This window comes from Trachurus japonicus, unplaced genomic scaffold (genome assembly GCF_045865225.1).
Source record: "Trachurus japonicus isolate A0001 unplaced genomic scaffold, Traja_1.0 AP030908.1".
NCBI classification, from domain to species: Eukaryota; Metazoa; Chordata; class Actinopteri; order Carangiformes; family Carangidae; genus Trachurus; species Trachurus japonicus.
Window position 1 is genome coordinate 184,461 of NW_028221041.1, and position 25,041 is coordinate 209,501.

A 25,041-nucleotide genomic window follows, 5' to 3' on the forward strand; every position below is an offset into this window, starting at 1 on the left:
ACATTACAGAAAAAGGTCCACACTTGGTTTATATGGAATGACAGGGGTCCACTGTTGGTTGGTACGGAGCGACATACACATTCCAGCATGGGTGCATAAGCAGAAATGAGAGAAATTGCTAAGTTTTAAGATACATTTCAAATCTAAATTTAATACAAACATTTGTAACTATTAATACACATAACACACACACACACAAACACATGCAAACACACGTATTTCAACTTAAGTAGCACTGGTAAAGTTGTAATTGTAGTTTTGTTTTTAAACATGGGGTTAGGGTTAGTTACTGTGAAAACTCAATGGCAACCTATCATGATACTTAAGGGAATATTTCAGTTATGACATTTATGGATCAACAATAAAACATGTATGGGAAAATGAAAGAGGAGCTGGGGGGTCATCAGTTTGTCTGAGATAAGGGATAATTCTTCTAGAGGATGGATTAACCTCAAAAGCTCAAAACTTAATACAAACATTTATAATGAAGTAGCAATGGTAATGTTGTGTTTTTTTATGTGGGGTGTACAGTGAAAACTCAATGGCAACCTACGATGATTATTGTACAAGTAAACCATCAAAGAGGTACTGATATACGACAATTTGATATGGGAAAATACAGAGGGAATGGGGGATCATCAGTTTGTCAATCAGTACGTTTACATGACACTTGAAAAAACCGAATTATTGCCTTAATCCGACTATAACTGGACAACTGAAGTGCAGGTAAACACCTTAGTCCGACTGAAATCGGAGTTGAGAACTCCGATTAAGACACCCAGATAATGCGATTGGAATTCGATTTTCTCCATCATGTATACGCCTTAGTCGGAGTATAACTGGACAATGCATGTGCGCATGCTTCACAACAGTAGAGACGGCACCAAGTGGAGCAGAGAAGCCGCCTGAACCCCGCAAAGTAAAGGAAAAAACCCACCCTCAGCGCCGATTCAATGCATTTCACACATACACAGCGCAACCAGCCAGATTGTTTTATTAGAGAGAGAGAGAGAGAGAGAGAGAGAGAGAGAGAGAGAGAGAGAGAGAGAGAGAAAAAAGGAAGCCCGTATCCTATTCTCAGCGCGCATCCAGCCCAGACTGACGCGTCTGGTCGGGAACTGCAGTTGAGAATTTATTATTAAGCTTACTAAGTTGTTTATATTCAGTTTTTTTACGAGGTGACAGAGAAGTCAACAGGACAGGCGGCGTATTAACCTGCTGAAACAACGGGTGACGGCGCATGAGGGGGCGATGGACCCGTCAGTTATTCGATTTTCTCAGTTGCATGTATATTGAGACAAGGGCAGAAGTCCGACTTGACGCCAAAATCGAATTTTGAGCATAGCTCGATTAAGCTCTGCATGTAAACGTACTGAGAGATACAAGGGATAATTCATTGAGAGGATCCCTATGTTAAACTATTGCCACACACATTCACACAGTCAAAATGTTTTTAAACTGCCACGACCTCGAGAAAGCCATCCATGCGTTGCAGTAATCAGTTCTAGATTGGACTATTGCAATGCACTTTATGTTGGCGTCTCCCAGTCTTCGCTCAGTCGCTTCCAACTTGTCCAAAACGCTGCTGCCCGTCTTTTAACTAACACTAATAGACGTGAGCACATTACTCCTGTTCTTAACTCCCTTCACTGGTTCCCTGTCCCTTACAGAATTGATTTTAAACTTTTAATGTTTGTTTTTAAAGCATTTGACGGCCTGGCCCCACTGTATTTATCTGAGCTACTTTATTAGAAATGTTTGTGTTAAGTTTTGATGAAAAATTTCTCTTAAGGATGATCACTTTTGCTTATTTCTTTCTTATTCATACATGATGGAGTGTGCATTTCACTCCACTTACTTACATTCAAAACAGACTGACTGAAACATGGGTACATGCAATATAGAGTCACAGAGCATTTTTATGAGCTACCATTCTCTGCCAGAAATGTTGTCTGGGAACAACATCTTACTTAACATGGGACAAGAAATTAGGATTCATCAGATTGTCAGAGATACAAGGGATAAGGCATTGTGTGGATGGAATAACCCCAAATAGCTCAATGTTGAACTGCTGCAACACAAATAAAAAAAGTTGACAGTGGTGTGGACCGTGTCTGAGGAATATAGTTCTTGCTGTGTCCTAATTGTCCTTTACAAGGCTTTGTAAGGCTTTGCATGTGTTTTTATATTTATGCGTTCCTTTGTTTCCCTTGATTTTCTAAATACATTTTAATGAGTAGTTTAACAGGGGGGTTTTTGGGGTTATTCCGTCCACACACTGACATATTCCCTGTATCCATGACAATCTGATGAATCCTAATTTCTTATTCCATGTTAATTGTTGTTCTCAGACAGCATTACTACTAGCAGACAATGGTGGCTCATATAAAGGCCCTGTCACAGAATATTATAACAGGTAATTTCACACCTTCACAAAACTCATCAAAGAACTGACAATTCTTTAGACAAAATGGAATATTGCTGGTACACCCACTCTTTACAGTTGCCACAGAAGTTGAGTCACCAAAGGCCATAGGTGCGTAGGTAGCACATGGCCAACCTAAGACCTGGGAATACCTGTGTCTCAGTCGGTCTGATTTGGATAAAGATATTGGCTGAAAGAAGGTAGAAACTCTGAAGCCCAACCTGAAAATACCTAACGACCATCGTCAGCTACGACAAACCATCCCCCACACTGCCCACACTCAAGGACTGACACAGGTCATCTGGCACTCACTCCGCTCTCACTCCATTCACTCACTTCTCAGATCCCAGTTCAACAGCTCTACCTTAAAGTTAGGATCTGTGAAATACATGAGTGCTGGTGACTTAACTACTTCAATGTAGAGGAATGTTTTGTGCCCACATCATAGACTGAAACCCCATTAAAAATGTTCAACTCTACTTAGAAAACTGTGTGTAAATGTAATGAAGTCACATTGCTTACTACAACATGCACAAGGTTATACCTAGATAATAAGGAATACACACTTGTGTTTAGCTGGGTACTGAAACGAAAGAAAATCATTAGGAAACAACCAAAATAGATAACAAATGAATTACTTAAAAATATAAATAAATTAGATAACGTTTTACCATCTTCTGAACACAATTAATTGAATTTGTTTATAATCCACTTCAGATGCTATGAATAAGGTAATATGGGATTGTTGAATGTACAATCCACACATCCTGAAAGCAACCAGACCCATTTCTGCTGAGCACCAGTGTGAACTGAATACAGCTTTTATTGTGTACTTCCCACTTAATGTAAACTCTCTGATCCTGTGCCAATCCTGTACCTTTTGACAACTTTAAATTAGGTTTCAATTCATACACCAATTTCATCTATGACTATGTGATACAGTGTGTAATATACAGAAGGAAAAAAAACACAAATTTAGTTTTAGTTTTCATTTTTGTTGTGGACCAAAAATATTCAGACAGGTATACATGAACTCCAGTAGAGCTAATAGTTTGGTAAGTAAAAATGTGTGTTGCAGTAGTTCAACAGTGGGTATTTTGAAATTATTCCATCCACTATAGCTGATTTATCCCCTGTATCTCTGGAAATCTGATTAATCCTAACTTCAGACAACATTTCTACTGGCACACAATGGTAGATCATATAAAGGCTGACAAAATATTATACTGATCACAAGGCATCACACACCTTTACAAAACTCATCAAAGACTTGACAGGGTGGATTATTGCTGGGACACCCACTCTTTACAGTTGCCACAGAAGTCCATAGGTGTGTAGCACATGGCCAACCTAGGACTGGGGAATTCCATTGTCTGTTAGTCTGATTTGGATATAAGATCTTGGCTGAAGGATGTTAGTCTTTTCCAGGTTGCCCTTCAGAGTTGCTAATGACCATCGTCAGCTACAATTAACCATCCCCCACACTGCCGACAGTCAAGGACTGACACAAGTCATCTGGCACAGATTTAAAGCCCTCACTCACTTCTCAGAAGCCAGTTCCACATTTAGAGTGGAGAGTGGAGGTAGAGTTAAGCCTACCACACACATAAAGATAATCGGGCTGATTTTGCCCCGATTTCCCCCCTTCCGACCAAAGACAAAAATCGGCCGATTATCCTAAAGTCTTAAGATTATTTTATGAGATTCTCTTGTAGTGTGTCAAGTAAGAGTCAAAATTCTCACAACAATCGCCTCGGAAAACGTTCGGCGCCGATAATCGTAAATATTAAACATGTTCAATATTTACAAATCAAAAGTCATCTTGCGTGTGGAAAGCTGGTGTTGTGCTGAGAAGTGCCTGCTTGCCAAGCTCTGCATGCTGCTCGCGGCAAGCCACTTCTCGACACAACACCGGCAATCCCACAGAGAGCCACGGTGCAGCCCTGGTGTTACATGAGGTTCACACAGACATTCACGCATACACGGGAGATTTCCTGATAGCCGATAGCAAAGACGGGAGCGATCATAGCCGGCAACAGCCGGCAATAGAGCAGCCATGTTTAAACGATCATGTGACCGCCGCTCACAGCCGCTTTACTGCTCGGCGTCCGAAGCCACAGACACACACACACAGATGGTATCGTTGTAAAGGCTGAAGTGTCCCGCTTTCATTTTTAAAAAATTACATCGCTCTCATTGTCCATTCCGGAAATAGACCCGAAAGAGTAGCTACAACAATACGGATCTCTTTCTGAGTTTTCTGACCGGAGGGTCAAGATTCTGAAAAATCTTAATGTGTGTGGTGAGCTGTGAGCTTTGGAATATCACAGCACACCACACACAATACGATCAAAACTGTTCAATCACAGATTTTTTATCTTCACGTGTGGGGTCTTTCACAGATAAAAAAAATTGGTTGAAATTTAGAGAATCTTTATGTGTGTACAAGGATTTAGGATCTGTGAAATACATGAGTGTTGATGACTTCACTACTTCAATGTAGAGGAATGCTTTTGTGTCCACATCATAGACTGAAGTCTATGGGTGGGAATTGAGAACCAGTTCCTCTTCAGAACTGGTTCCCATGTGATCATTTCCCTGGGATTGTGTGCGTGCATGCTTAATGATTCCGCTAATCGATTTAGCTTTTTTTTCCTTTGCAAATGTGCATGTTTCTAATCCAAACAGCACATGCCATGTTCAGGTCAGAACGAAGGCAAACACGGCGTCGAGACAGAAGCGCTCTAAAGTGTCGGGGTAGATGTGATGAAAAAATATTCAGATTTATAAAACACTGCATACACACACTTGCAAGTAAAGTGCCTACAAGGCACATACATACTGTAGATAGTAAGGAATATACACACTTGTGTTTAGCTGGGTACTAAAACATCAAAAAATCATTAGGAAGCAACCCAAATGTGTAACAAATTAATCACTGAATCAGATTGCTATTCTACTATTTGTTTTCAATAGATGAATTAGAATTAGATTAGAATTAGATTTATTGTGTACCTCCCACTTAACTCATCGAGTGCCATTGACGTACATATACGTCAAACGCAGTTTTCTGCGGCTGGTAAATGGGGACGCTGTCGCCCACACTTTGAGTAATTTTGGGGCTTCTGGGATGTGTAGAACGAATGAGACTGTAGATCAGAGCAAGAAGTGAAGAAGAAGGAGAAGACGAGTGCGATCGCTACGGAGATAAAAAAGTTGGAAAAAGTTTCTATTTCTAGAGAAAAACGACGGGCAGAGCCTGGAACAAGTGTAACGTGGAGCTGTGATGAAAAATTTCTCTTACGGATGATCACTTTTGCTTATTTCTTTCTTATTCATACATGATGGAGTGTGTATTTCACTTCATGCTAACTAAGTGGGCACTTGTATCATTATGCACCAACCAACAGTGGACCCCTGTCATTCCATATAAACCAAGTGTGGACCTTTTTTTTCTGCAATGCAAAACAATAAGTAAAATGCATCCCTATTAATATAGATATAGAATGCAAGTACATTAACATTGATTGAAACCATGTGCTGTTAAAAAGTAGAAGAGTGACAATAGGTGGCCACCACAGAGCTTCATCTATATGGGATATTAGGTGACTACAGAATAACACTTTGTGGCTCTGGGCCATCAGACCATGTTGAATCCTGAGTTTAGTTATTTAAAGTAGTTTTCCCATGACAACAATGCAGTCAAGGAGTGTGAAACTGCATTAAGTCAAAAACTTGACAGACTGTAGAAAGGTGTGTTGCAGTGGTATATCATATTACTTAGTGAGGTTAATCCATCCTCTAGAAGAATTATCCCTTGTATCTCAGACAAACTGATGACCCCCCAGCGCCTCCTTTATTTTCCCATACATGTTTTATTGTTGAGCCATAAATGTCAATAACTGAAATATTCCCTTAAGTATCTTGATAGGTTGCCATTGAGTTTTCACAGTACATCCCATGTTTTAAAAAAAACTACAATGACAACTTCACCAGTGCTACTTTAGTTTAAATATGTGTGTTTGCATGTGTTTGTGAGTGTGTGTTGTGTGTATTAATAGTTACAAATGTTTGTATTAAATTTAGATTTAAAATGTATCTCAAAACTTAGCAATTTCTCTCATTTCTGCTTATCCACCCATGCTGGAGTGTGTATGTCGCTCCGTGCTAACTCAGTGGGCACTTGTGTCATTATGCCCCAACCAACTGTGGACCCCTGTCATTCCATATAAACCAAGTGTGGACCTTTTTCTGTAATGTAAAACAGTAAATAAAATACATCCTCATAAATACAGATTCATGATGCAAGTACATTAAATGTGACCTAAAACCCTGAGTTTTAATTCAAATATTTTTCCTATAACAACAATGCAGTCAAGGAGTATAAAACTCTTGTAGGGGAAAAATTAATAGACTGTAGATACAGTATGTGTGTTGCATTAGTACACCCTACATTTAAAAATAATGACAACATTATTGGTGCTACTTTATTAGAAATGTTTGTGTTAAAATTTGAAGAAAAATTTCTGTTACGGATGATCACTTTTGCTTATTTCTTTCTTATTCATACATGATGGAGTGTGTATTTCACTTCATGCTAACTAAGTGGGCACTTGTATCATTATGCACCAACCAACAGTGGACCCCTGTCATTCCATATAAACCAAGTGTGGACCTTTTTCTGTAATGTAAAACAGTAAATAAAATACATCCTGATAAATACAGATTCATGATGCAAGTACATTAAATGTGACCTAAAACCCTGAGTTTTAATTCAAATGTTTTTCCTATAACAACAATGCAGTCAAGGAGTATAAAACTCTTGTAGGGGGAAAATTAATAGACTGTAGATATGTGTGTTGCAGTAGTACACCCTACATTTAAAAATAATTACATCATTATTGGTGCTACTTTATTAGAAATGTTTGTGTTAAGTTTTGATGAAAAATTTCTCTTACGGATGATCACTTTTGCTTATTTCTTTCTTATTCATACATGATGGAGTGTGTATTTCACTTCATGCTAACTAAGTGGGCACTTGTATCATTATGCACCAACCAACAGTGGACCCCTGTCATTCCATATAAACCAAGTGTGGACCTTTTTCTGTAATGTAAAACAGTAAATAAAATACATCCTCATAAATACAGATTCATGATGCAAGTACATTAAATGTGACCTAAAACCCTGAGTTTTAATTCAAATATTTTTCCTATAACAACAATGCAGTCAAGGAGTATAAAACTCTTGTAGGGGAAAAATTAATAGACTGTAGATATGTGTGTTGCAGTAGTGCACCCTACATTTAAAAATAATGACAACATTATTGGTGCTACTTTATTAGAAATGTTTGTGTTAAGTTTTGATGAAAAACATTACCTTAAGAATGATCACTTTTGCTTATTTCTTTCTTATTCATACATATTACATGTTAATGTATTTCCTATTACTGTAATTGGTTGAAACCAGATGTATGGAGCATTTTGACTATTTAAAATTGAGATGATAGTAGGTCCCCTATTGGACTGCTAAGAATGACAGAGGCAACACATTTATGGATGAGTAAAGACAGACAAGCAAATTATCTTTGTTAAGAAAAAAGGAATTCATTAATTAAAGCTGGTTTTAAGTAAATGTTGTTGCTTATACTGCAGAACTTGATATTAGTGCATGCAGCCATGTTACTTCTGAATTGCATGCAATTCAATAAAAAATATTTACTCTCAAATGTGGCCATGATTATTTATATATATATATATAATTTGTATTACAGAGACTTTAAAATAAGTAATGATAACTCTCAAGTTATATTATCCATTCTTGAAAGAAACTGAGAAAGTCATTGTTGTAAACAAAGACTCATTAGGTGAATGGGTCGTTAGGTGAATGAATGGTGCAGACAGCTCCACTGCAGTATGTGGAGGTCCACTCTTTGATAGGTAAATGTCGCTCAGAGATCCAAGTCCCCTCTTGGCAATTTCTTTAAAAATAATTAAAAGTCACATTTTCAGTAATATTATGGTAAAACACCTTAAAAGTCAATTTTAAATTCCATTTTTGGTTTTTCAAAATAAGCAGAAACCTAAGACCCCTCTTGGCAGCTTGGCCTGACAGGTCCCCTCTTACCCCTATTGGTGTGTATGTGTGTGTGTGTGTGTGTGTGTGTGTGTGTGTGTGTGTGTGTGTGTGTGTAACTGTAATCACATGAAGCTGGCTCTAGAGTCTGTGTGTGTGTGTGTGTGTGTGTGTGTGTGTGACTGACTTGACACATAGTTAGTTAGTAGCTGCATCCTGTGTCAGTCTGATTTAGCTGTGTCTGTGTTTATAAACATTTAAACGAGCGCCAGGTGGATTGTTTATGAAGTTAACGAGCTCTGGCCTGAGGATCAAAGAGGTTACCACGGCGATAGGGGCCCCCGCAGGCTGAGACAGACAGAAACGTGGAGAAAAAGAGCCATTTTCTGCCTCTGCACCGGTCTCACATTTAGGCTAATCACATGAAGTTACCTGTGTGTGTGTGTGTGTGTGTGTGTGTGTGTGTGTGTGTGTAATCACATGAAGTTACCTGTGTGTGTGTGTCTGTGTGTGTGTGTGCAACTGTAATCACATGAAGCTGGTTCTAGAGTCTGTGTGTGTGTGTGACTATGAGCTGCATCCTGTGTCAGTCTGATTTAGCTGTGTGTGTGTTTATAAACATTTAAACGAGCGCCAGGTGGATTGTTTATGAAGTTAACGAGCACCCGCAGGCTGAGACAGACAGAAACGTGGATAAAAAGAGCCATTTTCTGCCTCTGCACCAGTCTCACATTTAGGCTTAGGGTGAGAAAACGGTAACTCCTATCAGAACAAAACACAGATCACATTGCTCTAAGGACTTCCTGAAAATTTTGGTACGATTTGGTGTTTCTACAGTAAATATTTTGGCAACGCTGGCAGTTTTAAAACATCAGGCCGTTCTGCTTCTCTCAGAAAATATTTGTATTGGAGTCTATGAGGAGCAGAGACAGACGTGGCCGCACTTAGAGGCTCAGAGTTTAAATTCTGTAAGTCTCTCTGATATTTTGAGCAGATGATGAGTGACAGGACAAGTTTGTCTTACAAATTCTGAAAAAATGATGTGTGTAGATTGTAAATTGTGGCCGTTTGGAGTTTGGATAGAGAAAAAATCTGGAGTTTTTCTGGTATCTCTCCCACTCTAACCGATGAGGTCACGCACTCTGACACGAACATTCCGTGCAATACACACCCATTATAATCTAATAATTTCTCCAAAAATGATCATGGTCATTGATCATGGATTGATCAAAAACTATATGACCTATCAAAACGTGGAGTAATACGACAATACACAAGACTTGTGTCTACTGTTTAAAGTTGAAATGGAGTCTCTAGGTGAAAGTATGCCTGAGCAGTAGACGTTTGTTAAACTCCAATGATTGGTCTTTTTCGCTCTTTTTTTTCCGCCCGTCCCATTGACTTACATGCAAAAATTTTGCAGTTTTTCGCGACTTATTTTCCTCTCGGGAAATTTTGAATGGGCCACGGGAGCTACTGCGGGTTGTGCCATCTCTGTCAACATGGGAATCAAACCCACAATCTTAAGGTCAAGACAGAGCTGATCAGACAGACACATGATCATCTTTCTATAAGCACTGATATGGAGGAGTTGTAACCACATTAGGTTAACTGTGTGTGTGTGTGTGTGTGTGTGTGCGTGTGTGTGTGTGTGCGTGTATGCCGGTACAATCGTGTCATATTACGTGCGCACCTATCAACTGGACGTGTCACACCCGCGTGCTTTGACGCCTGTGCAGCAGACAGCGCCTGACGTGTAATGTAGTTTCCTCATTGACTTCATCACGCCATCACGCGCACGTTCACGCGTGATGGCTGCTGCACGCCTGTAATCACACTACGCGTAGTGACCACGTGTAACATTCATGCGTTTTTCAGCGAACACACGCATTAACGCTCGCGTGAAGCTGATTGAACATTTTTGTCAGGCGCGTACGCGGAAACGACGTGCGCAAACTGTGTCACGCGTGACAAGAAGCTGCGGTCGTATGAAGCAGATTGTGCACGTCTGTCTGTCACTGTTTGACTAATGTTGTTACGCGTTCACACGCGCGTGCGGTCGCAGACTCTATTGCTGCGCAGCCGGAAGTTGATCTGCCCGGTGTGCACCACTACGCGTAACGTGACGCGTAGTGTAACTTAGTTGTTCTGTGTTGCATTTTCATTTTCATCCAGTAGATGGTGCAATCGATCCAATACGAGATACAGATATATAGGCTGTTGCATGACATGATTTATTTGTTCAATGAAGACAGAGAGAATAATCCGTGTCCCAGCTGGCCACAGCGGCCGGCCGGAGCCACTCTCTCCACACCTTGCGTCTGAGCCGCTGTAGACCGTGGTCCATATGCCATCCCCGGGTCAAGCTGCTGCTCCGCCCCGCTGACCAGGCAGCTCACAGCGGCAGTGGCGGCTGCGGCGACGTCGCTCCCCGGTCCGGGACGGAGCGATCCGCTGTAGGAAGAGGCCGCTGCGAGCTGCCTGCTCCGCGGGGCGGATCAGCAGCGTGACCCGGGGAAGGGGTCCGCCCGCTATTCCGACATGTCACTATTTAGACATCCCGCTATTACGACATCCCTCTATCTAGACATACCGGTAGTCCGACACTTTTTGATACCGCTATTCCGACACGTCTTTTTTTTTTTTTTTTTTACAGCTGCGATACCCAGGCGCGTCTCTCTCTCTCTTTTCTTTTCAGCATGTCTATCACTGGTTTGATGAGGGAGTGATGTTCTTAATCTCAACAACTCAACTATCAAGCAAACAAAACTGACACATATGATAAACAAACAGAACTATGCTGCAGTTTGTTTGTCAAGTTAACCTGTGACCTTCAGCACCACGGACAGCGCCGCGGATGAGCCGCGGAGCTGCAGCTGTGAGCGTCTGGGCTCTGGGCTTATGGCCTGGGGCCTCATTTATCAAAACTGTAAGTAAGCAGTGTAAAACTGCTGCTACTAAATGTTTTGCTTAGGCCTACGGTGAAAAGACAGCCCAAAATATTTACACCTTTTTCATATCTATCAAACTGTGCGTGCACAACTCTGCACCTCAACTTTGATAACTGGATCCAAGAATGGTGCGCAGTTGCGCACGTGAACACACCTCCGTCCCGGAATGCCTACACAACCATATGGTCAGCACGTGCATATTAATTAGCCATGTGCGCTCTGTGGAGCGACAACAAAGTGACAATGAAGACAACGGGCGGAGGGAGGGGGAAAGAAAGCGAGATACATGGCATCGGGCAATAAATCAGGCAAAAACCTCCCAAATCTCAACAAAAGGGAGCAGAAAAAAGAATAATCTTATGTAATCTGCCCCTTTATTCCAGACAATCTTTTTTTTCTTCTTTTACCTATGTTAAAACAATGTAAAGCAGCAGGATAAACTCAGGTGACAGAATAATAACAGTCTCAGCTCTGCAGATCAGTGTGCGCTGCTGCCGGTGTGTTTTTAAACTTGGAGGGTTTGTTTTTTCTTCTCTAATAGGCCTATGTATTTGTGTATGAGAAACAGTGTCTCAGATGAAAAAATAAAAATAAATCAGAAGGACACTCTGACTAACGTAATCAATCAATGTCGGAAAAGCGGAATGTTTGAAAAATAGTAAAGTGCCGCTACTCCGACAATGAAAAAAAAAATGTCGGAATAGTGGGACGCTTAAAAAATAATGTTAATGCCGCTATTCCGACAATTAGAAGTCAATGTCGAAATAGCGGCATGTCTGAATAGCAGCATGTAACCCCCGGGGAACTCTGGTGCAGGGATGGCATATGGACCACGGAGCTCCGGCCGGGGGGTGGGGGGGTGCGGACGCAAGCGGGGGGTGTGGAGAGAGTTGCTCCGGGGGGACCTGGCCGCTGTGGAGCGAAGTTTCCAAATATCATAATAACTAAACAATAGAAAAGTCAAAGATTTAATTTTCCACGTTATTCTGTTTTTGTTTTAAAACAGAATAACAGAAAAACAAAGTTGTTTTTTGGTTTTGAAACGGAAAAACGAGGAAACCAAAATCAAATTACGGTCAAATTTTGATTGTCTTTTTGTTTTTGATCTTAAACAACACATTAACGCCGATGACAGACCGGAAATGTTTGAACTCCAAATAAAAGCCCAGTGACTCGTGTTATAGCCACAGACTGTAGATGAATGGCCTATAAAATCTTTTTTTTCTTTGTAACTGCTGTGTTTTGAGCACATGGATACACTTTCACAGCTGTGTTTATTTTTTCACACAAGCTGATCGTTAACTAATCTTCCTCATGTACTCTTCTCCTCGCTCGTTCTCCTGATCCACCTGTTTGTGTACCTCTGTGTAGGCTCCACCGTGCCATGAGACAAACATGCAAGAAGTAGCGCAGTTTATTGTGTTTCACCGGCGAGGAGCTGTCATTACGCGCGACCATTACGCACGGCGATTCCCCTCATCTAAGCTGCCAATTAGAGTGCCCTGTGCCGGGAAGGGAGCCTGATGAAATCCCGGACTGTAGCCGAGGTCTGGGACTGGATCTCATGTGACTGAAAAGAGTAGAAAACAACCATAAAGGGGCCGTTGCCACCTACCAAATATGCCCGGGGTTGGAGACCTCAGGGTCGGGTTGAGTCTCTGAGAAGAGCTGGTCTATCACCCAGCCCCATGCAGCATTATTCCACAAGGTGGCGAACGTTACTGCAGCAGATCATAATATAGCTATATTCCTCAAATAACAAAACAATCAGTCAGTATTCAATTAATAGCCTGGTCTCATATAATGGCGTTCAAGCCATATATATAAAAAAAATTAAATTAAAAACGATCTGCCGCCGCCTGGGACAAACTGAGGAGGAAATGTTCAGAAGCTCTTTGTGGACTGTCTGTAAAGACTGACTGGAGTGAAGCTGACCTCATCACGCTGTGAAAATGCTCTGACTGACCTGGGAGCGAAGCCTGCAGCGTGCGCAATGGACAGACCGAGGCACGTGAGGAAGATGAACTAATAATCTCGGCCGCTAATGTGTAAAAATAAACACAGTTGTGAAAATGTATCCGTATGCTCAAAACACAACATTTACAAAGAAAAAAAAGATTTCATAGGCTATTTATATAGGCTACAGTACAGTGGCTATAACTCAATTCACTGGGCTTTTATTTTGAAGTTCAGACACTTCCAGGCTGTCATCGGCGTTAATGCGGGAGTGAAGCTGACCACCTCACCCTCTGCTTCAGAGAGGGACAGCCTGTCCGGAGCCCGGTTGGGACCGGAGACGGGCCGCAGAACACGTTGTGAAAATGATCTGACTGAATGGAAGCGAAGCGAAGCGCTACAGCAGCGGAGACAGAGACCCAGCGCAGCGAGGAGATGAGGAAGATGAACTAATTAACGATCAGCTTGTCACTCATGTGTAAAAATAAACACAGCTGTGAAAATGTATCCATGTGCTCAAAACACAACAAATACAAAGAAAAAAAAAGATTTTATAGGCCATTCATCAACAGTCTGTGGCTATAACGTAATTCACTGGGATTTTATTTTGAAGTTCCGACACTTCCGGTCTGTCATCGGCGTTAATGTGTTGTTTAAGATCAAAATCGAAAAGGCAATCAAAATTTGACCGTAATTTGATTTTGGTTTCCTCGTTTTTTCGTTGTAAAAACAAAAAACAAAAAAACAAAAAAAAAACAGCCTGAATTGTGTTTTTTTTGGTTTTTGATTTGAAACAGAAAACCAAATTACCAGCTGACTTTTGGTCCGTGTATCTTTTGGTCATTGGAATTAAAAAACAAAAAACGACTGGTTTATTTGATTTTCGTTTTGAAACACAAAAACAAAAATTGAATTACGCTGAATTTTTCTTTTATTTTCATTTTCTATTTCATATATCAAAAATAAATTTACTAGTCAGCAGGAACGAAAAAACCAACCAAAAACAACCATTTATTCATATTCTCGCACCGGAAGCTGTCATTTAGGCTACCACAAAGCGCGAATGAGCAAAATGTCTTTGGAGCCGTACTCAGAAATGATTTTAGACATGGCAAAACAAGGCCTGTCATCATCCGAAATCTCTGCGCGCATTTCAGTAGAAAGCGGGGGCAGGAGAGGATTTTCAGCTCGAAATGTGAGAAGATTCTGTGCTGAAAACGGCGTAAATTTGATGGGATTGCCCGAGGAACATCTGGAGTTGGAGGTGGCAAAAGCCATAGCCGAGGTATGAAAGACTATCTGATCTTTTCTTCTTTGATATGTGTGTGCGTGGGAAAAGAAGTGAATTCTTGTCCCCACATTGACATTTTTTATCGTCACTATAGCCTGATCTACACAACAGTAAACAGATTCCGTAAAACACTTGCAAATCCCATGCCGCCCCCATTTTACGTATTCTCCCAATGACCAAACATATCGGCATGATTTTGGAATGTTAAAATGATGTTTATTTTTTTCTAGACGGGACCAACTTTTGGCAGAAGAATGATGAAGGGGTATCTCGCCATTAAAGGGGTTCATGCTGCTGAGACACGTATAGGATCAGTGCTCAGAACTATGCACCAACCTTACCATGAAGCAAGACGCCAGGTAGGTTTTACACTTGGCAAATTCAAGATGATTCAGGTAGCGCCGTGGTCACTTCCATGACAACCACATACATTTGTTTTCAACTTGAGAAATCAATTCATGGATCAGCGGATTATTATAGCCTAGGTGTTATGATGTGTGTATTTGTGTAAACAGAGACGTTGGTGTAAACCAGGGATCAGCTGGTTAAGGGGCGCGTCTCTGTGGCCGTAGTAGGTTACAATAACAAATGCTTTTATTTTGAAAATAGAAATATGTTGTCTTCCGTTAGTGTAGCGTTTAGAGTTAAGTTGCTACAAAAGAATATTATGGTTGCTACTGTAGGTAACAAATGTAGCCTATTATTTTCTTCCTTGTAACAGTGTTTACTGTTTTATGACCAGTAGCCTTTTTTTAAAGAAAGTTAGAAGTGGGAGGGGCTAGTTATCAGCCCATTTAGAGTATAGGACTATGTCGTTGAGGATGGCGTTGTAGGAAATGTTTCTATGGAATTGTTACATTATTTTCGTGTCTTCTTTTAGGGTGCCCGCAATCTCAACCCCATACCATACCAAGCAGACTACATGGGACAGAAGATTCATATGGACCAGAATGAAAAGTTAGCGATGTATGGCGTCACACATGTTGTAGCCATTGATGGCTTCAGCAAAAAGGTTGTTGGTCATTCCACAATGCCCATAAAAAACAACCTAGTCATCTATGAAGATGTTTTCAGGTAATAGCCTGTAATTTGTGGACACTTAAAGCTTCTGTCATTTATGCAAGACAGTGGTTGCTGGCCAATATATCAATATGGTATCAAGATTGTGATATGACACTTATATGATATGTGATTTTGGACGTCCTACTTGAAAGGAAAGGCTGCATATACTAATCTCATATAAATGACAGACTCTTCATTTAAACTGGCATTGAAATAGTATCCTACATGTACACAAGTGTGACAAAATGCTGACTGCTTAACATTTACTTTGTTATGACTGAATCATTATATTTTACAGAGAATAACTGATTTGGAATGGCTATATTTGAAAAGCTTTGCACAAATTAAAATCAAGTTTTTCATCCAATAGGCCTGCAGTAGTTGCTAATGGGATGTGGGACCAGGTGCGCGTGGATCATGGAAAGGAATTCTATTTGACACTCTTCATGCAGGAGCTGCTGTCATCTCATCGCTATGATCAGGAGAGAAGACCTTACCTACAAACTCCATCCACAAGGGTACAGTTCAGTAGTTTCTATGGTTGCTTCACCAACACACACTGCATGCCCATTGAAGCTATTTATTGTTAATATTTTGTGTTGTTAGGTATTTAGATACTATTATGTTTGTTTCGGCATCATGCTATCTTTTTAATTTTCTTCAGAATTGCTATGCTTTCCAACTTTTACGATAAGCAGAACACTTTTCTGGAAGGTCTACATATTTTTAATTTAACCATTGGAATAAATTAATAACAAGTTTTTGCCTCACATTCAGAATCACACAGTTGAACGAATCTGGCCTGAGGTCAATAATCGTGTCAACTACCCCCTGAAGACAGCCCTTCTGCAGTTGGTAGATCAGGAAGAACTGGACATGGATGACAGCCTTGTCAGATACTGTGTGTCCTGCCTGACTGGTCAGCTGTGCCAGATTGGTTTTACAAGAGTGGTAGAGTCTTGGAATGCTCATCGAATTCCAGGTGAAATAAATCAGTATTGCAAACATTAAAATAATTACAACAGGCACACATAAGTCTCAAGGTCAACAGTATGCTCTTTATTTTACAGGTAAAGGTACACCAAATAACTTGGCTGGCAGTGGGTGTCCCAAAAAAATCCCACAGGAGCTGTTGCCTCATTCAGTTGAAGCAGCAGACCTCTACAGACAACAGCTGGGGTCCTCACTGACACCACAATCTACCTTTGGAGTAGATCCATTTTCCACAGAACAAGACAAAGTACTGGCTGAGAATCAGTTTGCAGACACATATTCTGACATTTCTGAATTGTTCTCTCAAGCAGTCAACAATGATTTCACACCATACAAAGAAGCACTTCTCTTTCTTATAAACACAACTCGGCGCAATGTGTAAAAACACCATTTGCTGTATTAGAACTCAAAGAATGTAAACAAGTAGAACAACTGGTAGCAGTGAACTCTGACTCAATCTTTCATAATTAAAACAACTCAAATATCTGCCTGTTTCTGAGTAAATTACTCATCTTCTTCAAAAAGTGACCTGAGAACAGAAAATACCTCAGACAGGCCATTAACTTCAAACATGCTGTTGCCTTCAGCATTTCCCCTGCATTTTGCGCAACTGTCTGAGGTCTCCTGCCACTGTTCCAGGCAAGTCTTGCAGCCAATGATGCTTTGGCAACACTGTGTGAACACCGGCTCCCCGATGAACTCTAAAAAACAAAATGAGAAAAACTAGTCATTTTCTGCAAGTGTTTCCCCAGTCAAATATTCTTGGTGTATTGGATGAGCGTTATATTTTTACACAACTTTGATGATTATAAAAAATGTCTGATATATTACAAAAGATGAAGTGGCTGGCATACAGCTGACATTGGTTAGATAATGTAAAAAATGAATGTTTATTTGTAAATCTTACATTGTGGCACACACCATATAAAATAGATCCATTGGATACTTACTCAAGCAAATAACACAGGAGAACCCCTGCTTAATGGTTTGCAGCTGGGAACGAGTCAGGGTCACTCTTTGAGCTGCAGCCAGACTGGTGAGCTCCCTGATTGCTGAAGTGACATCCGGGAGACTCTGAGATGCAAGTACGAGGTCTTCAATTTTCTCTGTGACCTCTGTAATGCCTCCAACATCTTCATCTTTTCGGCTGCTACACAGGGATAAAACAAAACACACAGGCTAGATTATGTACTGGATGTGGTGAACAGGATTGTTGGTGGTGGGGTGGAAGCTTAACCTTTGGTTTGAAAGTTTAGAAAAGAGCCTGAAAAATAATAATCATAAGTATTGGATTTATGAATGTAGCTTTGCCAGGTCAGGGCTGCAATTTAGGAAATGTATTTATTAGGAAAAAGACACAAATCAGTAAAATTGGTAAGGGGTGAAAAATTCCATTCCTGAATATGGAAATATGAGGTCGACAGGCTTTCATTCTTTAAGGGGGGAGTTGGTTCCTTAGCGGCAGACAGAGTATTAGTATGTGGGAATGCCAAATAATCCTATGTATGAAGAAGCAGCAATGGCAAAATTGTCTGAAAAGTCATGTAATGATAAGTCTAACAGAAAAAACAAAACAACAACAAAAAAAGGAACACATACATTTCAGTGTAAATGAGATGACCTTACCTCATTCTCCTTCTTTTGGTGCCCTGCAGCTCTCTGAAGTCCTTTTCTGGAACAGCAAGAATCTTTCTTGCGTTTTGTTTCCAGTAAGGCGACCCTTGGAGCAGGAGCGGAAACCAGGAAAAACCATTACAACTGAAGTGGTTCACTCATTTGTAATCAAAAAAGCATAGACTCAATACAGAGAAACAACAATAATTTATGTTACCCACCTGTTGTTCCCTCTGACTCCACAATGGCGTTGCCCTGCGCATCAGTCAATATTAAGGGCTCCTGACTTCCAATGGCATCCTGTACTTTTGTGGCAATCCCCTGAAGAGAAGCCTCGCACTCTAAAAACCTCACCACCACCATTCTGCTAGGATTCAGCTTCCCACTAACCACCTCAGCAAGGAACACTGACCTGGAAGAATATCAGATTTTTTTCTCACTGGAGGAACAGCACAGGAGGGCCAAGCAGAGACAAATGACAAGTCAACAGACGATACAATGAAGACAAAGGGAAAACACAGGGTTTTAACACACAGGAGAAAACGAGGGGTAATCAAAACAGGTGAGACACATTAAATAATCACAAGAGGCGGGGAAACTTCAACACAGAGGGAAGACACACGACTTCAAAATAAAACATGAAACTCCCACAAAAGGAACACGCCAGACATGACAAGACAGGGAATAACATCACACAAGACAAACAGGAGACGCACGGACACAAACCATGACACCTAGCAATGCTTAATGGTCTTATGTAGGAACTGATAGTAATAGTAACAAGTTCAATATTTCCTTTGAAATGTAGTGGTAGAAGTATAGAAGCCAATTAAAATACTCAGTACTTAAAGTGGAGGTGAAGCAGCCAGCCAATTTAACATAATTCATTAAATGGATTTCCAGTGTGGTTAAACTTAGACAAACTAACACATGAAACACAAGCATTTAGGAGAAAATGCGAGTTGAAAATTGCATTTTTTAGCTAGTGCGCCGCCATCTTGTCGTTCGACTGTCCGTGACGTCACGGTGTTGGTTGCCTGCGTTGGCTGACAGCCACAGACAGTGAAAGTGAAGGACATAGCTACAGACAGAGACGGTAAAACATGAACCTGTGGAGGCACTGGATTAGAAGAGACACAGAGGAGACCTCTACTGTGTTGCTACTTCTGTGAACTAGTTTTACAGTGTTAAAAACTAGAAAAAAAACCTCTGTTTTCATTAACTGCCGCTAAATGAGCCGCCGCAGCAGCGGAGCTGTTATCAAGACTCCTCTGCTGATCTTGGAGTGATCATTTCTACAGCATGTTTACATCCAGTCTGGATGTGATCCAGAGGAAAATTCTGATCAACTCTGAAAGTTGATCATTCATCGGATCAACCGACAACAACCTGACTTTACTCCGAAAGTTTTCAGTTTAGCTGCCACAGCCCGTCCTCCCCCGACCGCCGCGGCCCACGTATTCACACCGTGATAAGCATCAGTCACCGCGGGGAGACGGGCTGGACCCTCCGCTAGTCCGCTCACACACCGAGGGATCATTCACAACCACACACACACACACACACACACACACACACACACACACACACACACACACACACACACACACACACACACACACACACACACACACAGCAGCGATCTGATGACATCGGTATTAACTGTAATAGCGCCCATCACCAATAAATAAGAAGGGAAGATCTCTGATCTCATCCTCCACACACCCAGCCCTCAGCAGAAGACTATTCAAACAATAAATATGTCTTACCTTTACAACAGGTGTCCAAATCAGTCAGCAGCAGCAGTCATCCAGCTCCAACAGTTTAATAATCCACCGATATTCCCGTTTACATGGCGTTCCTCATCTATGGCAGCCAGCGCGGTGTTTCATTCATTTGCATTGCGTGGAAAAAAAAAAAAATTAGCGGTGGCAACAGCCGTGTTTCTGATCAACCGGGTCTGTGTTGTCCGGTTCCACCGCGTTGTTTACTCCCGGTGCAACGTTACTTCCACACGGACACGGTTGGCGTGGCTCGGACGCGGTGTGTCGGACTGTCTGGACCTCTGGACCGGAGGTCTGGACTCGGTACCAGCAGCAGAGAGGCTTCACTGTCTCTGTCAGCCTCTCCTGTCAGGAGCTGAAGCTAAAGCTAAAGCTAACGTTAGCTAAAACTTTTTTTTTCCACACAATGCAAATGAATGAAACACCGCGCTGGCTGCCATAGATGAGGAACGCCATGTAAACGGGAATATCGGTGGATTATTAAACTGTTGGAGCTGGATGACTGCTGCTGCTGACTGATTTGGACACCTGGAGTAAAGGTAAGACATATTTATTGTTTGAATAGTCTTCTGCTGAGGGCTGGGTGTGTGGAGGATGAGATCAGAGATCTTCCCTTCTTATTTATTGGTGATGGGCGCTATTACAGTTAATACCGATGTCATCAGATCGCTGCTGTGTGTGTGTGTGTGTGTGTGTGTGTGTGGGTGTGGGTGTGGGTGTGGGGGTGATCCCTCGGTGTGTGAGCGGACTAGCGGAGGGTCCAGCCCGTCTCCCCGCGGTGACTGATGCTTATCACGGTGTGAATACGTGGGCCGGTCGGGGGAGGACGGGCTGTGGCAGCTAAACTGAAAACTTTCGGAGTAAAGTCAGGTTGTTGTCGGTTGATCCGATGAATGATCAACTTTCAGAGTTGATCAGAATTTTCCTCTGGACCACATCCAGACTGGATGTAAACATGCTGTAGAAATGATCACTCCAAGATCAGCAGAGGAGTCTTGATAACAGCTCCGCTGCTGCGGCGGCTCATTTAGCGGCAGTTAATGAAAACAGAGGTTTTTTTTCTAGTTTTTAACACTGTAAAACTAGTTCACAGAAGGAGCAACACAGTAGAGGTCTCCTCTGTGTCTCTTCTAATCCAGTGCCTCCACAGGTTCATGTTTTACCGTCTCTGTCTGTAGCTATGTCCTTCACTTTCACTGTCTGTGGCTGTCAGCCAACGCAGGCAACCAACACCGTGACGTCACGGACAGTCGAACGACAAGATGGCGGCGCACTAGCTAAAAAATGCAATTTTCAACTCGCATTTTCTCCTAAATGCTTGTGTTTCATGTGTTAGTTTGTCTAAGTTTAACCACACTGGAAATCCATTTAATGAATTATGTTAAATTGGCTGGCTGCTTCACCTCCACTTTAAATACAATTATTTAGTTACTTTGAATATCAACAAGAACTAGATAATAGAGTCTACAAATGAGACAAATAATGGCTAATGGAGTGGATATAAGAATGAGAATAATTGTTGAGAACAATTTGTCAGGCAGCTCATATATTAGAAGAAGTATTAAAAGCATTTAAAAGCTTGATGGCTGTTGGTATAAGGATCTTCTGTATTTATTTATCTGGCATTGAAGAGAGAGGAGCCATCCACCAGTAGCTACAGGTGTTATGGAGTGGATGTTCTGAGTTGTTAAGAATGGCCTTTGATATCTTCAGTGTGCATCTCCCCCACATTGAGGATGTTAAAGGCCATTCATAACAACTCAGAACATCCACACCATAATATGACCCCATAATCAGATCTCAACTAGCTTGAGTGCAATAAAATCTATTGTATATCTTTTTCTGGTTTCATAGTCATTGAATATGTGACTTTAATTTTCTTTAAATTTCTTTTATTCTGTGTTTTAATACACTAAGTGTTTTTATGTCTTACATGTATTTTTACTCAGTGTTTGTGATCTGTGTCGTTGTCTGTATTGTCTTGCTGCTGCTCTGTGACATTTTTAAATTTCCCCTCGGGGATTAAATAAAGTATTTCTAATTTAAAGTTACCTCTGAAATGCTTTGGCAACAGTGGCTCTGGGGAGGGCTGAGGCAACCCGCTGTGAACCACTAGTAACTGTACTGGTAGGTGTTCGTGTGAAGGCAAAGCGTTGCCCCGTTGTGTTTGATGCTGAGGCGACATCGTCTTCGCCGTGGACTTCATAGTGACTCCTTGGACTAAGGTCGATAGAGCTGAAGACGCCGGATGATTCTCCGGGAAATATAGCCACATTTGAGTCGTCTGTTAAGTACAGACTGTGACTTGAGACCTAAGAAATACACAAGTCAAATAACAGCTAATGTTAGTGTTATTAACGTTAGCGTTTTCAAAACATAATTATTCAATCTAATGTTACTGTGAGGATACTTCTCCAAACGCTGTCCAAATTACATTAATTCAAAATTTGAAGAAAAAATTAAAGCTAGAATGGCGCACAGTAGGCTACAGTAGCATGCAGATCTATAGGTAACCCGATTTTATTTATTTATTTATTTTACCTGAAAGATCCGACTAAGTTTATCAGCAGTCATGTCTTCATCGCGAAGACAAACTCTCTTGCTCTTTCTGAACACAACATACTGGTCCATCCTCTTCGAAGTCTCCGTTGTCATTACTCCAGTCCTGGACCATGCGCTCTTGCCTGGCTTCCGGTGCGTGAATATGAATAAATTGTTGTTTTTGGTTGGTTTTTTCGTTCCTGCTGACTAGTGAATTTATTTTTGATATATGAAATAGAAAATGAAAATAAAAGAAAAATTCAGCGTAATTCAATTTTTGTTTTTGTGTTTCAAAACGAAAATCAAATAAACCAGTCGTTTTTTGTTTTTTAATTCCCATTCATGAAGGGAAATTCCAATGACCAAAAGATACACGGACCACTTTCGTTTTCTGACAGTTTGGTTTAAAGGAAAAATCAAACTAACGAAACGTACACGGACCCAGCTGGAGATGTGCGTTAGGTTTGTGCACCTGAATAGCTGCACAGAGGCTGCAACACTGTCCCGGCCGAGTTTTTATTTTTTTTAATTTTTTTTACACTTTATTAATAATTATATAGGTACTGTAACAAAACTGTCGAGCCATCAGGAAGGTTGAAATTGAAATATCAATGCAGAATCAGTGTCAACCATGGAGCATAAAAAGACATGACATCACTGAGCCTCCTCCTGTCTATAATATAATTATCTCATGGGTCTTTTCCTTTCTCCTTTTCCTTCTCCTTTTTCTCCTCCTTCTGCTTCTTCTTCTCCTTCTTCATTTCGTCCGGCAGGCAAAGTCTGGCTCACTGCTGCCTCCCCTGGTTGACTAAAATGAAAAGGCCAACTACATTACACGTCAAGTTACGCAGAGTGGTGCGCACGGTGCAGATCAACTTCCTGCTGCGCAGCAACAACATCTGCGACCGCACGCACGTGTGAACGCGTAACATAATTTGTCAAACAGTGACTGACAGACGTGCACACGCTGCTTCATACGTACGCAGCTTTTGTCACGCGTGAAATACAACCTGCGCGTAACAACGCACACGCGCGTAACAAAATAGCCATGCGTGCACACACACGTCGCTGCGCGTCTTCGTGGTTGTTTTGACATCGATTTCACCCCCATAGTGCGTGTGTGTGTGTGCGTGCGTGTGTGTGTGTGTGTGACTGTAATCACATGGTGTGTGTGTGTGACTGTAATCACATGGTGTGTGTGTGTGTGTGTGTGTGTGTGTGTGTGTGTGTGTGACTGTAATCACATGGTGTGTGTGTGTGTGTGTCTGTAATCACATGGTGTGTGTGTGTGTGTGTGTCTGTAATCACATGGTGTGTGTGTGTGTGTGTCTGTAATCACATGGTGTGTGTGTGTGTGTGTGTGTGTGTGTGACTGTAATCACATGGTGTGTGTGTGTGTGTGTGTGTGACTGTAATCACATGGTGTGTGTGTGTGTGTGTGTGTGTCTGTAATCACATGGTGTGTGTGTGTGTGTGTGTGTGTGTGTGTGTGTGTGAGTGAGACTGTAATCACATGGTGTGTGTGTGTGTGTGTGTGTGTGTGTGTGTGTGTGTGTGTGTGTGTGTGTGTGTGTGTGAAAAAATACCACACTTTCCTCCCGGATTTACTCAAGTAGAATTTTGCACAAAGTTTGGCCTCCATCGTCTGATAGATGAGTTATTATTACACTAATGTAAGACCCACAGTGGGTGAGTAAGTAACAGCTTCCCCAGCGGCAGCGCAAACCTGAATCACGTCCTCAGCAGCAGTTCTCTGTGTGTGCAGTAGGTTCGCAAGTAATGAGTGTGCAGTAGGTTCTGTAATAGCATTTTTACCTCCTTCATGAGATACTTTCTATGATAATTATATAATCAAGTTCTTTTGCATTTAAACCACCTAAGACACCTAACCTTCTGCTTTCCCAGACTTCCTTCTGTAATTTGTGAATTCAAGTTCCTTTACACTTAACCATCTGTGATGCCCAACTTCCCACTTCCTAATTCACACTCAAACCCCTTTGTATTTTAATTGTATGTCTTGACTCCATACCTCGGGAAACCGGTGACGATACCTTCAAAGACAAAGGTGTGAAAAGACAATCAGGGAAGGGGCCGGCTAAAGGACACAAACACACCCCAGAGGTGGACCTTCCCTTAGCTATAAGTGTATAGGCTTTCCCCATGTTCGGGGTCTTTCTGCATCTTGAATCGCTCGCATGTTGATTGACCTTTTCTTTGCAAAGGAAATAAAAGCTTGTCGGCCGGCGAGTCAATATTTCATTCTTCATCAGCAACAGAGAATTTCCACGACAATTTGGGGGCTCGGTCCGGGATCCCTCGTGCAATCATCTGGGACAGTAGCGGACAGCG

At 41.4% G+C, this 25,041-nt stretch overlaps 2 protein-coding genes across 2 annotated transcripts; one reads left to right on the forward strand and one right to left on the reverse strand.

Annotated features, from left to right (window-relative positions):
• Positions 1-14,811: 14,811 nt before the first annotated feature.
• Positions 14,812-17,239, forward strand: LOC146959918 (uncharacterized). The gene is made up of 5 exons (XM_085772787.1): positions 14,812-15,057; positions 15,579-15,772; positions 16,131-16,278; positions 16,538-16,742; positions 16,831-17,239. Exons 1-5 carry the CDS (start codon positions 14,953-14,955, stop codon positions 17,133-17,135), a joined length of 957 nt encoding a protein of 318 aa, XP_085628913.1. The 5' UTR covers positions 14,812-14,952; the 3' UTR covers positions 17,136-17,239.
• LOC146959919 (uncharacterized) lies at positions 17,142-22,825 on the reverse strand. Its single transcript, XM_085772786.1, has 6 exons — positions 22,775-22,825; positions 22,204-22,463; positions 18,589-18,779; positions 18,380-18,473; positions 17,704-17,903; positions 17,142-17,454 (listed from the first exon to the last, which is right to left on the reverse strand). The coding sequence occupies exons 1-6, from the start codon at positions 22,823-22,825 to the stop codon at positions 17,258-17,260; spliced, it is 993 nt and encodes a 330-aa protein (XP_085628912.1). The 3' UTR covers positions 17,142-17,257.
• Between the last annotated feature and the right edge of the window lie 2,216 nt (positions 22,826-25,041).